We start from the raw sequence: 12,383 nt of genomic DNA, 5'->3' as shown, positions 1-12,383 counted from the left end.
GCCAGGAGCCAATGAGGAAAGAAAGGGGGCGCAGCCAAGCTGCAGCTGTGTGTGAATGGACATGGAGGGAGGAGCCAGGAATGCCAGCAGGGGACCTGAGAAGAGGAAGATCAGTGCTGCTCTGTGTAAAACCACTGCACAGAACAGACAAGTATGTGATTTTAAAAAAAAGTGCCTTTAAAGTGGTTCTAAAGCCTTAAGCGGCTTTCCATCTGGGCACCCTCCTTAGAGGAGGAGCCTGGAGTGCCGGCAGGGGACCCCAGAAGAGGAGGATCGGGCTGCTCTTTGCAATACCACTGCACAGAGTAGGTAAGTACACCTTTTTTTTTTTTTTTTTTTTTTAAACAAACAAGGAAAAAAAAAACAAGGTTTAAAGTTGCTTTAATAGGTCTTTCTTGCGCTTTAAAAATTGAACTGTTGATACTGCACATATGTGACCCACAAGCAAACAAGGATGAAAAACTGATACTTTTATGTCCATTGGCAATATAGTTTTCTTTCACAACCATGTGTTCATTTTACGAACACCTGTTTGAACAATTTTTAGACTAATGTATGGCTATCAGAGTAGCACAGACTTAATAAAATCCAAGGTGTTCTATAATGCAAATACTGACCATGGCTTTTTTTAACCAATCTCTGTTCATATTCCTTTTGCCAGCACTCCCTCCTACTGGCCAGCGAGACCCCTCAGGGCATTTTTTGGACAAAAAGGAAGGTAAGAGTTGAGGCCCAGAGGAATTTGTGGTCACTTTTGGCCTAACAGGTCATCCCAGATTCTAAAAATCCTATGGCTCTTTGGAGATAAACATAGGATAGGCGCAGTCATCTGTAACATGCCTGTTCGATTAGGCTGGAGCCACTTGGCCAGATAAGGTGAGATTGTGCAATTAAAAGGTGTACTCACACTATGCATGTTTCATAAGAACTGTGCCTGCTTCTGTTGGTCTGTGCTTTTACTGCTTGAAAGGAAGTCAACTATAACACAGTGAGTTATCTATCGTGTGTGCGTGTGGCCTGGCTTGGGAGCGAACCTGCACATCTGCCCCCATATCAAGTGGTTTGCTATACGGTCAGATACAGAAGAGAAGGAGCAGACAGAAGAGGAGGTTTCGGGCTGATCTGTGCAATACTGTTGCATAGAGCAGGCAGGTGTACCATGTTATTTAAAAAAAAAAAAAAAGAACATTCACAACCACTTACATTCAAAATGAAAGGGAAACTGAATGGGACTACTGACCAACACAGTCAGTTTATTTAGGAAATTGATTAATGAGGTTTAATTTGGCTGATAAGTTTCATTTGGCTGACACTTTCTCTGGAAATGGCATCACTTGACCCAAATATACTCGCCTTACTTTTGGATGCTCGTAGCTCCTCGCTTTTTTCCAGCTAATGCCATGACAATGTCACAAGCCCAAGGGAGCCATCAGTTGCTAGACCTGAGCACCATCACTGAGGAACAGATCACACACTCGTCTATGAGATAAGTGAAAGTCCAGCACACATGCAGTATGAAATAAAATTGCAGTACTTTATTCATTATCCATCGAGACATAAAAAGAAACCATCCAGTGTAAAGATTGATGCATTTCAGGCCCTCAAACTTTGGGCCTTAGTCAGAATTACGCTCCTCTATAAATGAAAGAGCTGCCAATTGCAGAGGAGCATGGATCTGTGAAGGCGTGCAGGTAAGGAAAGTATACCAGGGCTCAGATTGCCCTGTCCAAAAAGACTATCACTTTATCTCTTTAAACTAAATTTTAAGTGCAAATTACCTTCCTGTCTCAGCATACAGCAGGCAACTTTAGGTCCCTGCAAGTCAGGTCTATTTTCAGTGTATGTTTTCCAGGGAGCAGAAATACACGGTTGCTGCAGACTGTAGACACTTTTGTGGTCCATGAGTTCAGTGCATGGTCCCACCCACTTCTGTCTCCTAAGTCTTACTATTGGTCACTACAGGGATGGAAGACCTTTCAGGCCTTACTTGTGGTACAGGTACTAATTTTTATTACTCTGTTGAGAATCCTGATGATGGTGGGAATAGAATTGATTGTGTCATACATCTAAGGGAGTTGTGGTTGATATACTGGTTAGGCCCCTACAGTGCTGTAAAATGATCCCTGATATATTACTTTCCAGGATGTGCAGTTGAAACCCTCGCTCTTGAGGTACATATATGACTGGTTAATTTACTACAGTATACATTTTATGTGCATCTTCAAGGATGATATTATATTGATCTGTCTTGCAAATTAGTCCCTTCACCATAGGTTGACCTCTGTATCTTGACATGAAAATGTATATCACACACACACGATCAATCAAAATTCCAGAAAAAAAAAAAACATATGATACAAATTGAGATGCAGTTCAGTGAATAAAATATGTATTTGATCCCCAAGCAAAACATGACTTCCTACTTGGTGGAGAAACCCTTGTTGGCAATCACAGAGGTAAGACCTTTCTTGTAGTTGGTTACCAGGTTTGCACACATCTCAGGAGATATTTTGGTCCACTCTCTACAGATCTTCTCTAAATAAGGTTTCTTGGCTGTCGCTTGGCAGCTTGCAGTTTCAGCTCCCTCCATAAATTTTCTATAGGATTAAAGTCTAGAGAGTGGCTAGGCCACACTCCGTGAGCTTAACATGCTTCTTCTGGAGCCAGTCCTTTGTTGCCTTGTTGCCTTGATGTTATGTTTTGGGTCATTATCAAGCTGAAAGACCTATCACAACCCATCTTCAGTGTTCTGGCTGAGGGAAGAAGGTCCTCATCCAAGATTTTACAATACAATACATAGCCCTGTCCATTGACCCCTCAATGCAGCAAAGTCAACCTGTACCTTTAGCAGAGAAACAGCCCCAAAGCTTGACTGTAGGGATGGTGTTCTTAAAGACATAGACAGCATTTTTCCTCCAAACAGGCTAGTCGGGTTAATGCCAAAGAGCTCACTTTTGGTCTCATCTGATTACAGCACTTTCTCCCAATCCTCTGAATCATTTTGATATCCATTGGCAAACTTCAATTGGGCCTGTACATGTGTCTTCTTGAGGAGAGGGACCTTGCAGATACTGCAGGATTTCAGTCCATGGTGGCGTACTGTTTAACCAATAGTTTTTTTGGTGACTGGAGCTCCAGACCGAGGGCAATTGATTTTTTTTTATATTTCTTCCATTTGTGAATAATCGCTCCAACAGTTATCCCCTTCTCACCAAGCTACTTGCTGATGGTCTTGTAGCCCATTCCAGCCTTGTGCAGGTCTGCAATTTTGTCCCTGACCTTTTTTGAAAGCTCTTTGCTCTTGCCCATGGTGGTGAAGTTTGAATGGAAGAAAGTTCATGTGGACAGGTGTCTTTAATACACATAATGAGTTGTCGTCATTAGGAGAACCTTTTTAAATTGACAGGACTAATCTGTGTATCACATGAGCACATAGCCAGACTGTGGGAGCTAGAATTATTGTTGGTTGGTAAGGGATCAAATTCTTATTTCATTCACTGAACTGCAACTCAGTTTGTTGTATCATGTGTTTTTACTGGATTTTTGGTTGATATTCTGTCCCTACCATTTAAAATACTCCTGTGATAAAAAAAACTATAGACATTTCATTTCTTTGCATGTGGGCAAACTAACAAAATTTGCAGGAGATCAAATAATTATTTTTGCCACTGCATACCTGGGATATCACATAACATACTAGGAGGCTGCAAACGCAAAAGGGAGGTTTTTTTTTACTAGAACTGGAGATTGCAAAATCTGGGGCAGCTCCATATGGAGACCAATCAGTTTCCAGGTTTTATTGTCAAAGCTTAATTGAACAAGTTAAAATTAGAATTTCGTGCAGTTGAGCACAGTAGCCAATCAGCTTCTAAGTGCACCAGGTTTAGTAATTCTCTCAGGGACCCTGGGCTTCGCGGCGGTACGAGGGGCGGCGCATGCGCAGAACGCCGACGCGCACTAACCGGCGGGCGGTAGGACCTGGGCGACCGCGGCGGCCACGCATGCACACTTGCGGACGTGCGCCTGGCACCAATGGCAGCGCAGGGAGTGCTATTTAAACGAGCTGGGGGTATGTAACATTGCCGTTTGGTCTTTACTACCTGTTCCTGCATTCTGTCTGTGAAGTATTCCCGTTGCCGACCTCTGCTTGATCCTGACCCTGCTGTCTCCTGCTCGATCCCTGGCTTGTCCTGACTACCCTCCTGCCTGCTCTTATGATTTGATCTCCCGTTGCTGAACTTTGGCTTGACCTGACTATTCTCTGTCTGCTCCTCTGGTACCTCGCTGCCCGCACGTTACCGACCTGGTCCGCCTGACTACGCTATACCCCACGGTCTCCCATCCATCCCGCACGGATCCAGTCCCTGCTGCCAGGCCTGCCAGCCTCTTCACGTCAGGCTCTATTCCTTGCATACCTCTGACGGTACCCTCCACCATAGCCGGACGTACTCAGGGGTCGCGACCTGGTCTCAGTCTGCTCCAAGTCCATCCCCACCATCAGGGGCCCTGGTGAACAAGCAGATTGGGACTTAGACTCCGCGCCCTGAGGAACCCCGCGCTGTGGGCAGCTAGAGATACCGCCAGGCGGTGGCTGACAAATTCTACCCCAAAGTGTCCAGCGGGAGTGAATAAATGGAGACCAGCTTTCTGAACCCAGGAGAGACAGCTAGCTTTGATGACTGTGGAGGAACAAGAAGGCAAAGTGGGATCCAGGCTGCTGCACCTGAAGCTGGATCCGTTGGGAAGGTGAGCACCTGAATTGCAGACAAAGCTGCAGGGCAGTTACGCAGGGACTAAAAAAATAAGAAAAATAAAAGGGGCAAGCAAGTTACTCTTTAAAAGGTGAAAGTCGTAGGGCCAGGCACTAACCCTATAGACCAAGGGAGTCTCTGTAAAAAGAAAAATAAAAAAGTACCCAGTCATTTCAGGGTGCTTAAATTAAAAATGGACCTTATGTGCATTAGCAAAAAAATTGTGAAGAGAATAAAATCTAAAATATTTATGTTTTTTCTACATAAGTTAGCATCACATCTCATTATCATAGGGCTACAATATATTAAAAGTGTTTACCTGATCAGTTAATGGGATCCCTTTTCCCATCTTCAGTTTATTGCTTTGTGGATGGTAATCATCTGCATCGTAGAATTTCCACCCTAGCTACAAAAAAAAAAAAGAAAAAAAGAAAAAAAACCAAGTAGAGTGTTTTAAAATGGTCAGTACAGATAGTGGGTTTTATTATAGCTAATGACATTAGTAAAGGTAATATTTGAGGACGTTGAAGCTAAAATCACTGCACTATGTACTGCATACTACTGAACTCTGAATCCTGCATTACACACAACTGACCCCTGCACGTTGCAATATTGACTCCTGACCAGTGGCGTCCCTAGGGTTGGTGTCACCCGGTGCAATAACACTTGGTGACACCCCCTCCGATGATCCCCGCAGGATGGATCGGATCTGCGCATTGAGCATAATGGATCGGACTCCGATCCATTATGCTCAATCCACAGATCCGATCCATCCTGCAGGGATCATTGACTTTCTTTACAACTTACCTTTTCTTGCAGTGGGTCCAGTGTAGCGGCAAGATGTGTCTCCCATGTAGATATGTCCCCCCTGAAGCAACTGCGCATGTCCCGGTTTCAGGCACGATCAATCGATGATAGCAGTTCTATCATCGATTGATATTGCCTGAAACTGGGACATGTGCAGTTGCTTCAGGGGGACCATCTACATGGGAGACACATCTTGCCGCGACACCGGTGTCACCCCGTATAGGTTGCATGCCGACGATCCCCGCAGGATCGTCGGCATGCAACCTAAAGGGGATGACACCGGACTCGCTCCAAGAAAAGGTAAGTTGTAAAAAAAAGTCAACGATCCCCGCAGGATGGATTGGATGTTGTTTGCATCCTGATCCATGCATCAGTCCCACGGAGATGTACAGTCAGGTATGTGCTTGGAGATTCATACAGGTGCAGTTAGTCACTTGCCTGTCATTAAACAAGGCTGTCTGCATGGAACATCTGTGCATCCCATGCAGGTGAACATGGCCCTTTGTACAGATCAGTACACTTGGGTAAATGAGGCCTTACAGGGTAGCTCTGGCTTTATTTTCTTTTTTACTGTAATGGGGTTCAAATCTCCCATGTGGGGACATATACAGGAATAAAAATCTCACAGAGGATCTAAACTTTCCGTACTCTCTAATCCAAAACTAATTTGTTACAAAAATTGTTAGACTTCAACTTTAAATCCTATAATTAAGTCTGAATGTTATCAACCGGTCTTAAGAATATATTAATAATAATATTAGCATAAAAGAGAAGTTTGGGTATTTAAAAAAACCAAAAAACATTCATACTCACCTAGGTGGATGCAGCATCAATCCATGCTGTATCCGTCCCCTACCAGCTCTAATACCAAGAACTGAGTGATTAACCCTCGCCCAGTTCTCTGTCTTCAGTCTGCAAGCACTCAGTGAATCACCAGCTCTCTACTCTACCCCTCCAGCACTCATTGGTGCTCCAGGCTGTAGAGCGGGTGGGAGCAGCTGGCTCAGGCTCTCAGTAGCTCGCTGAGAGGCTGAACCAACTGCTGGTTCAGGCAGTCTCTTTAAAGGCAGGATCTCTTCTCAGCCTGCATGACATCAGCTGACAGTGGACTTTAACCCGTTGTCGGCTGAAGATGGGTCACAGGAGTGCAGAACTAAGTGCAATCTGTCACCCATGGAAGAAGTATAGCCAAAATAGCTTTTGCCATACATCTCCATTAATCTATAATATAGTGTGATCTGAGACCAGGATTTTCATACTGGATAATTTTGGAAACAGGCAGATGTTCTAAGCTTTACTCATTCTATTCAGACCTGGGAAGAAAAAAAAAAAAAACAGTTTTGGTAGGAGTTCTATTTCAATTCAACAAAGAGCTGAGTTTACAGTAGGAGTGTCTAACTTGCAGCCCTGAAGAGTTTGGTATGCGGCCTGGGTCATGGCTGGAAGAACCCTATGCAAGAAAAGCCACATCGGCTAGCACATATGGAGGGAATGCCATGTATACCAATTTGCATAGAAGTTGAAGCAGCACAGAGAATTCAAGAACAAGCACAGCTAAAAGAATGTCTAGGGTGCCATCTTTGTAAAACAGCTAAAGCAGGGATTCTACATAGCGCCAGGTAAGTAAATGCCACATGGATGTATGGGATGGGGGTGTTGAAGTGATTTCAGTTGCTCTCCCTGAAGCCCGCCACCCACAACCTCCCCTCTACCTCCCCACACAGTTACCAACCACTATTATATTATTATTATACAGGATTTATATATCACTAACAGTTTGCTCAGCGCTTTACATTATAACGGGAGACAATACAGCAACAATACAGTTCAATACAAGAGGGAAAGGAGGGCCCTGCTCCTTAAATTTAAGGACAGTTTGTAAAATCCATGATTTTTACATCTGTTCATGAATGTCTGAATAACTGCAGACTGCATGTTTGTAACAAAGACAGATGTAAAAATCACAGATTTTACAAACTGTCCGTGAATTTAGGCTAGGTTCACACTACTGCGGGTGGTTGTGGGTATAAGAGCTGTAACCACATCCGCAACCACCTACAGCCAAAACACGCTGCTCTTTACAGACACAGAGGGCGGTCAGTCATTCTTATTGGCACCCCCATGCCTCTAAAAAAGCAACATGTTTTCAGATGCGAGAGTTGAAAGGAAAGTGCAGGACCCCTTATTTTGTACATTAAAATGCAGCCCCAGCAGTCCATTGAAATGAATGGGCTGCTGTGCCCGATCAAATGTGACCCAAGACAATTCCTCTTCTTCCAATGTGGCCCAGGAAGGTCAAAAGGCTGGACACCCCAGATTTAAAGCATGAACATCTTTATAAAAACATATAGTTTTATTTAGTACATTAATAACATGCATTATTTTAGGCTTTAAAATTATACAGTGTTCCTTTGAGACAATGGGGGTTATTTACTAAAAATTGAAAAAGTGCAAAATCTGGCGCAACTCTGCATAGAAACCAAGCTTCCAGATTTTATTGTCAAAGCTTAATTGAACGAGCTGATAGGTTACCATGCATAGCTGCACCAGATTCTGAATGCTCTAGTTTTAGTAAATCTTCCCCACTATGTATGTGACAAGCAGAGCAGAAAATGGTCATTAGATGTTGTTTTAAAAATATGAGAATGTTATACTTCTATATCATCCCATAAACAGTAGACATATTGCTCTGTTTTAGTTCTATTTTCCAAAGGTATATTGATAATAAACCTACCTTATTTGCTAATTGGGATCCTACTTCAGTTCTGTAAGAAAATCAAATGTGAAGGGACAATGAATCAACATTATTCATTTCTGAACTTACAATCAGGCAATGTAGTGGAGTATAATGAAGGTCTGACAACTGACATCATAATTGACCCAAGTGCTCCATGCGAGTCGGAGATCTTCCAGAATCCTGTAAATGGCTAATAAAAACTATTCAGTTTTCTCAATCCCCCCAACTACCCTTACCATTCCATTCCCCGCCATGTCTTTTTCCTCTTAACCAAAGAACCCTCACAATTCCAGTTGCCTCTCTTCTCTTTCATCTCCTGTTTCTCTCCCTGCTCTCCAACTGCTCATTACTCCATTACCTACCCTCAGGGGTGGACTGACAACTCATGGGGCCCCCGGGCAATAGGGGATCATGGGACCCCTGTGTCTTTGCCCAAACTCAAAAAAGCCTATGAAAAAGGTACCAGGGGAATCTCATGGGGCCTCCTACTGACCCTGGGCCTTCGGGTAGTGCCCAAGTTTCCAAATGGTCAGTCCGCCCCTGCCTATCCTTGACCTCCCAAGGGATCGTTGTCCCACTCACACATCCTTAACAACAGTCAAATGACTCTATACATCAAGCTAAGACTTTAGAGAGTGGAAGCGCCATCTCTCCAAGGCTTATACTCTTAGGTCAATCAATACACACCAATGCCTGAATAAACCCACCTAACAATTGCAGAGACTACTTGTTCAACCCACATATAAACTTTGGGTTTCATCTCTCTGAAAGATTAGTTTTGCATCAGGAAATGTTATCAATTTGCCTATATGTGCCTCCCAGAATTTTGCTAATTTAGCTGATAAGCAATAGAGTATTATCTTGGAATATGTATGGTAATTTTTTTGACTGTTGGCTCTTTTTTTTTTCTTGGAAAAAAAAAAAACATTATTCAGGTGAATGGGAAGCCTATGTTTGGACAGAGTAGGGAATGGTTATGACCTCTGTCGTGCATTTTGTTCTGTGTACAATTAAGGGAATTCCCTTCTCTTCCTATTCCAGAGGCACACCAGGAAGAGGAGGCCACTCCAAAAGGAAAGGAGTATCTCCTCTTAAACAGCTGCACTCAGAACAGATTTATCATTTGCAAGATTTCCCCAAATCTCCTGTTCCTGTGGCCACTCAAAACTTGACCACATTCTCTAATATATTAGAACATGTGCTCTTCGCATAGCGTATTTCCCGCAATCAAGTGCAGGAGATGAAGCTCAGTGAAAACTTACCCAATTATATTTAAAAAAAAAACAAAAAAAACAAACTAATTTTGTTTGCACATGGTTTGCTTGCACATGATTGGGTAACTGATATAAACACAGCTTCACCTCATTCACTAAGCTAAATGAAAATTTACTTTGCAAAGTGAACATGGTCTGTGTCACCAGAACCAACAGGTTCGCTGAACATTCCCAGTGGGGACACTGAGAGCAATGAAAACCAGACAAAGGATCCAAAACGTCCTAATTCTATATAAAACAAAAAAATATTACATATAGATTAAGTTCCTACAAGCCTGGGAAAAAGTTACTCTCTAAAGGATACTCTGAGTTTGTGGAAGTGGTGTGACATTCAGACTATATCAATCTACCCAAAACCAAACCCAGAATATCTCCTCCTCCACGTTCCCCTATCCTCTGACTTCTCCGTCAAGATCGATGTCACGACTATCAATCCATGTGTGCTAGGTGTAATCTTAGACTCTGAACTTTCCTTTTCACCCTTCATCCAATCACTCTCCAAAGCCTGCCGCCCCAACCACTGTAGCATCTCCAAACTATGCCTCTCTAACCAATGACACCACAAAGCTTCTAAGGCCCCTTGCACATGGGCATCATAATTTACTGACGTTTACTCAGGAACTTGTTGACAAAGTCACTGCGTAAAAAAACTGTGCGTAAAGAACCGAGTAATGTTGAGTATATGCGAGTAAAGGTGACTAAGCGATAGACAAGTCTTTTTCATTGCCAGTATTGTAATATACTCATGTATACTTGTGTAAACATGTTGATAGATGGAGTAAAAACACATATGCGAGTAAATTACTGCACTCAATTAAACCTTTCTGTTTTTGTTTCACGGCTCTGGACTCTGTGCTGTATTACTAATCTTTACTGTTGCTGTGTGCACTGTCCCATGTTGTGCACTTTGTCCCATGGACAACAATGCATCTCATTTCAGATCTGTGAAAAAAAAAATGTGCAACAGGCCCAATTCACTCACTGGTCATCTCTTGCAACCAGAGATGCAACTCTCTCCTCACTGGCCTACCTTTACATAGGCTACCCCCTTCAGTCCATCATGAATACTGCTGCCAAAATCATCCACCTTACCAACTGTTCAGTGTCTGCTACCCCTCTCTGCCAATCTATCCATTGGCTTCACTCACCCAACAAATTAAATTCAAAGTACTAACAACTTAAAAAGCCATTCACAGCTTTGCCCTCTGCTACACCATTAACCTAGTCTCAAAATACCAACCAATTAATTATCTTCCTTCTTTCCAAGACCTCCTGCTCTCTCCCTCGTCATTTTGCATATTCTCAAAAGTTGCCAAAAAAATACAAAAGGCAATTAAAAGAAGTATGGGATGTTTTGTTGTTGCCAAATCATACTTACCTAGGTGGATGTAGCTTTGGTTCTATGCTACATTTGTCCCCTAAGTGGTCACATGACCTCTGATTGCTGACTTCTCAGTCACCACTGTCTGCTCTGTTCCCCCCACCCTGCACTCACTGGAGAGCTGGGCTGTGGAAGGGGAGGGAGAGGCTGGCTCTCTGCAGATCACTGACAGGCTGAGCCAGGTGCCACTCCAGACTCTGGGATGGATCCCGACTTTGAAGTCGGGATCTTCCCCCAGCCTGGAACGGCTGAGTGACATCAGCTGATGGCAGGCTTTGGCCTCCCGTCAGCTGAAAACAGGTCACAGGAGTGCAGCACAAACTGCTCTCCTGTGATCCACAGAAGTACAGCTAAAAAAGCTTTAGCTGTACTTCCCCTTTAAGAACAGAGAGGCTCCCCGGATGCTGAAAGTCCAGTATATAGTCTGAGACAATGACGTAATATAATGAAAGCCCCGGTCCCCACTATTAGATTTCCATATGACCCGCCTGTCTCCCCATTATCACACCAGCTACTGGATATGGTACAGGTGACCCTCTCACTTGTGTCCTAATGGAAGCACACTGCTCCTCCCTCGTCGCCGTCTATGTGTACAGCTCATGTACAGCGCTCTCTTCCACACAGTATACATACTTCCCACACCCGCTCACTCCCATCATCACCACTATCATGGCCCTCGTGCTCAGTCCGCTCTGCAACCCGGAAGCTTACTGGACTCTAGATCGTGCCTTCGGCTTTGATTCCGGCTCTTAGTAGAGCACCCCTGCAGGCTTTTTCAGGTACTGCACAAGAGCATGTCCCTGCAATTAAAGGCTTGTATTTTTTTAAATGAAAATAAAAAAATAATTTATACTTACCTGCGCTGTGCCAGCGGTCCCTTACCTCCTGTTCTGGAGGCCCCAGCCTGCAATATCTGCTCCTTCTTCTAAATGCTGAGGGGGAGCATGTGTATCCTTAGACACAATAAAACAACTGCTGCAAAAGTGACTGCAGAGCTCCATCTCAGTCCTGTAAAGACTAAGTGCTGTGAAGACTGAGATGGAGCTCTGCAGTCATTTTTGCAGCAGTTGTTTTCTTATTCCAGGAACAGTCCTGCACAATGTCCTTTTGTCTCTTTTGGTCAGTTGACCATGTTTACTGCCAGGGGCTGACTGACAACTCATGGGGCTTCCAGGCAATAGGGGATCATGGGGCCCCTGTGTCCTTGCCCAAACTCACAAAAGCCTATGAAAAAGGTACTAGGGGCATCTTATGGGGCCCCCTACTGACCCTGGGCCCTCGGGCAGTGCCCAAGTTTCCAAATGGTCAGTCCGCCCCTGTTTACAGTGCTTATGCTTATCAGACGACATTTTCCCAGAAACTGTATATGCTGTAATAACCTTTGATACTGTACCTCACAACATGGGAAATAAATTGGCAACTTCAGTCACAAT

The 12,383-nt window shown here is 43.7% G+C and overlaps 1 protein-coding gene across 5 annotated transcripts in view; it reads right to left on the bottom strand.

The window, feature by feature from the left end:
• IDNK (IDNK gluconokinase) overlaps nt 1-11,685 on the bottom strand; it is a 33,300-nt gene extending 21,615 nt beyond the window's left edge. The window contains exons 1-3 of one of the 5 annotated variants that reach the window (XM_089679013.1): nt 11,584-11,685; nt 8,293-8,323; nt 5,071-5,157 (exon numbers count right to left, since the gene is read on the bottom strand). In XM_089679013.1, the coding sequence (XP_089535139.1) occupies nt 5,071-5,157; nt 8,293-8,323; nt 11,584-11,621 (156 nt within the window). In that variant the 5' untranslated portion in view covers nt 11,622-11,685. Of the gene's footprint in view, nt 1-5,070; nt 5,158-8,292; nt 8,324-8,382 lie in introns of all 5 variants that reach the window. The other 4 variants (XM_089679012.1, XM_089679016.1, XM_089679017.1 and 1 more) reach the window with 4 other exon arrangements.
• Nucleotides 11,686-12,383: the final 698 nt, after the last annotated feature.

Source organism: Staurois parvus, unplaced genomic scaffold (assembly GCF_062004578.1).
Source record: "Staurois parvus isolate SC_StPar_1 unplaced genomic scaffold, SC_StPar_1.0 ptg000215l, whole genome shotgun sequence".
In the NCBI taxonomy this organism is placed as follows: Eukaryota; Metazoa; Chordata; class Amphibia; order Anura; family Ranidae; genus Staurois; species Staurois parvus.
The sequence above is the reverse complement of the archived record's forward strand: the minus strand, read 5'-3'. Positions and strand labels throughout refer to the sequence as shown.